Below are 2,875 nucleotides of genomic sequence, written 5' to 3'. Positions count from 1 at the left end.
ACGCCCACATGAATGTTGCATGGGTTGGAGTACTTATGACCAGTCCCTTGATTGTGTGACAGGAGCTGTTGGTTTTGAGTTCTGGTGGATGTATCTGCTTGGAAAAGGACAAAGGGACATTATCACCCCCCCCCCCCTTATTCACCTGCCGCTGTTGGAGCAGGACACCCCGGGACATTATCACCCCCCCCCCCTTATTCACCTGCTGCTGTTGGAGCAGGACACCCCGGGACATTATAACACCCCCCCCCCCCCCCCCTCTTATTCACATGCCGCTGTTGGAGAAGGACACCCCGGGACATTATCACCCCCTTATCCACCTGCTTGGAGCAGGACATCAGGGCATTGCTACCCCATTATTCATCACAATGACCGTGGATATTGATTATCCTATGACAACTTACTTTCCTCTCTTTGCTATACAGAATTCAGAATTCATCTGGACTGTTCCGGACTAGAAGGCCGCCAGCAAGCCACCATCCAGCTGTTCATCTTCAGCAGCAGTCAAGCAAAGGAACCAATCAGATACACAATCTACACGACCATCGAGACCGTCTGTCCACGTAAGTCACCGTGTGGATATCCCGTACACACATGCTCCTACATTAGAAGATGAATGTGTCTGAATACAGTAAAACCTGTGACTAACGACCACCCCTTGGGGCCAAAGAAAGCGGTCTCTAGTGGCAGGTGGCCCTTAGTTAGAGGTTTGAACCGCACAACTTTATTCATTATTATAATGAATGTGAGACCGTCTGTGCCTGGCAAATTGGTCTGTAGTACCAGGCTGGTCGCTAGTCACGGTGGTCTGTAGTACCAGGCTGGTCGCTAGTCACGGTGGTCTTTAGTTACAGGTCTTACTGTACATCTATATGCTGTGGCTTCTCTACTATCCCTTGCACAGCTATTGACGGATGGGAGGAGGCAACACAACCCCCTCTATGCGAAGGCAAGAGTGCCAAGAGTACATGCAAGACGCTGTGCAACGCGCGCAGCAGAGAGGAGCTGGCGGCGCTCTACTGCAATGCTAGTGCCAGTAAGGACAGGATAGCGTTGGCAGTGCAATTAGTCATGTTCATGCATCTATGCGTGTAATGCAGTGGTGTCCTAGCAATAGCCTTCGGTCCATACACACGACCGACCATTCGCGCACCAACAACCTGTGTGCTGTATGATACCCTCGAATATTGAAATACCTTAGGTCATGTCAAGGTTCTCCTGGAGTCCAGTATCTGTACGTTTATCAATGTCCCTGTGGAAAGGCGCTCCCTAACCTATACGTGCGTGAATGTGAGGCAGAGTCAACCTTATAGCATGGATTTGGAAGTGTTGTAGCCTGCACAGACGTAGGGTCTGTGAAAGCTCTTTTCTCAGTCCCAGTTTCCCATACACTGTCACTTACACTAACAGTCACCACTCGATATCTCTTTGGCCTTATGAGATTCTCTTCTGACTGCTTTCCTTTCACTTCCAGTTGTTGTGGGAACGTTCCGAAAGACCAAAGTGCTGGAGAAAAGGTGTGAGAATCGCGTTTTGCTGGCGGACTGGCGCTCGAAGCAAGTCAGCAGTGCTAACAGCTTCGCTGCTGGACAGGCAATGACTCGGCGCAAGTTCCAGGTGGTGGTGGGGAGCGAGTTCAGAACGTGCAAGTGCCTTCGTCGCTTGAAGCGAGACAAACGCTACATCTTCCTGGGCGAGATGAGTAAGAAGAGCCGTACCATGCACCTGACAGGTGCCATGGCATTTGTGGCCAAGCGCTCCGGTGATGCGCGGGAAGTGCTGGGTTCAGTAAGGTGCCCATGAAGAGCCGCTGTAGCCGGACCGATACGGGCAACGTCGAACCAACCCAGACTTGGCGAAATTGGATCAGGGCGACTGAACATTTTAGTTGAGAGAAACACACACACGCACATACCGTACCGTGCAAAAGATGATGCTATGGGAGATACTGAACTATGGGAATAGCTAAGTCACTAGAATGCCAAGCACTGTATGTAATAGACTTCATCACTGAGTTCTGTTCGTTATGGTCTAGACGTGCTCCGCTTGACTATTTGTTGTATGGCACGGTATTTACACGCCAGGGAGCTACTAAACTTTTTATTGTAGCTACTGACATGGTATTGTTCGATAAGGACACGTAAAATGCACACGTTTTGCACTTGAGCTACTTTCAGCAATAGAATTACTACAGGGTCTATTATCATTTCAACATCACCAGTAGTTCTAGGCTATAATTATTATAAAAGTGAGCACGCTAGTATCCTAACAATACTACTTGTAAGAATGTGTTTTTGCTGATACGTGACCACAATGAATCATCAACTTATAGCTCCAATCCAAGAGATTTCAAGGCTCTGTTGCATTTTAGTTTCGCTAGACGTATTTAGACCGTTGGCTTGCTATTACCTTTGTTCATTTTCAACAAGATTAGGCACTGAAGAAGTCTTTTCTCGACCATCTCCGTTCATTTTTTCTTTCTCCTGTCTCTTATTTACCCTCAACGTCTGTTTCTCTCTCTCTCTCTCATCTTTCTTCCTCTCTCTATCCATCTATTTCCCTCTCTCTATCCATCTATTTCCCTCTCTCTCTCTCTCTCTCTCTCTCTCTCTCTCTCTCTCTCTCTCTCTCTCTCTCTCTCTCTCTCTCTATCTCTCTCTCTTTCTTTCTATCTCTCTCTCTCTCTCTCTCTCTCTCTCTCTCTCTCTCTCTCTCTCTCTCTCTCTCTCTCTCTCTCTCTCTCTCTCTCTCTCTCTCTCTCTCTCTCTATCGTTGTCGTTGTTATGGTTACTGGCTATGATCTCTACTAGTTACAATGGTTGTGTACATGTACATGATTGTAAATGTAGCGCTAGATGATTGAATCCATGCTCAC

General features: G+C 47.7%; 1 protein-coding gene across 1 annotated transcript; it reads left to right on the top strand.

The window, feature by feature from the left end:
- Positions 1-425: 425 nt before the first annotated feature.
- On the top strand, positions 426-2,460 carry LOC135830730 (uncharacterized; the record flags this gene model as incomplete). Its single annotated transcript, XM_065342952.1, is given in 3 exon segments — positions 426-563; positions 905-1,036; positions 1,475-2,460. Coding segments are annotated over 3 exon segments (599 nt in total), but the record flags the coding sequence as incomplete, so codon positions are not given.
- Positions 2,461-2,875: the final 415 nt, after the last annotated feature.

Source organism: Sycon ciliatum, unplaced genomic scaffold (genome assembly GCF_964019385.1).
Source record: "Sycon ciliatum unplaced genomic scaffold, ocSycCili1.1 SCAFFOLD_2648, whole genome shotgun sequence".
NCBI lineage: Eukaryota > Metazoa > Porifera > Calcarea > Leucosolenida > Sycettidae > Sycon > Sycon ciliatum.
This window is presented reverse-complemented; position numbering and strand designations above follow the sequence as displayed.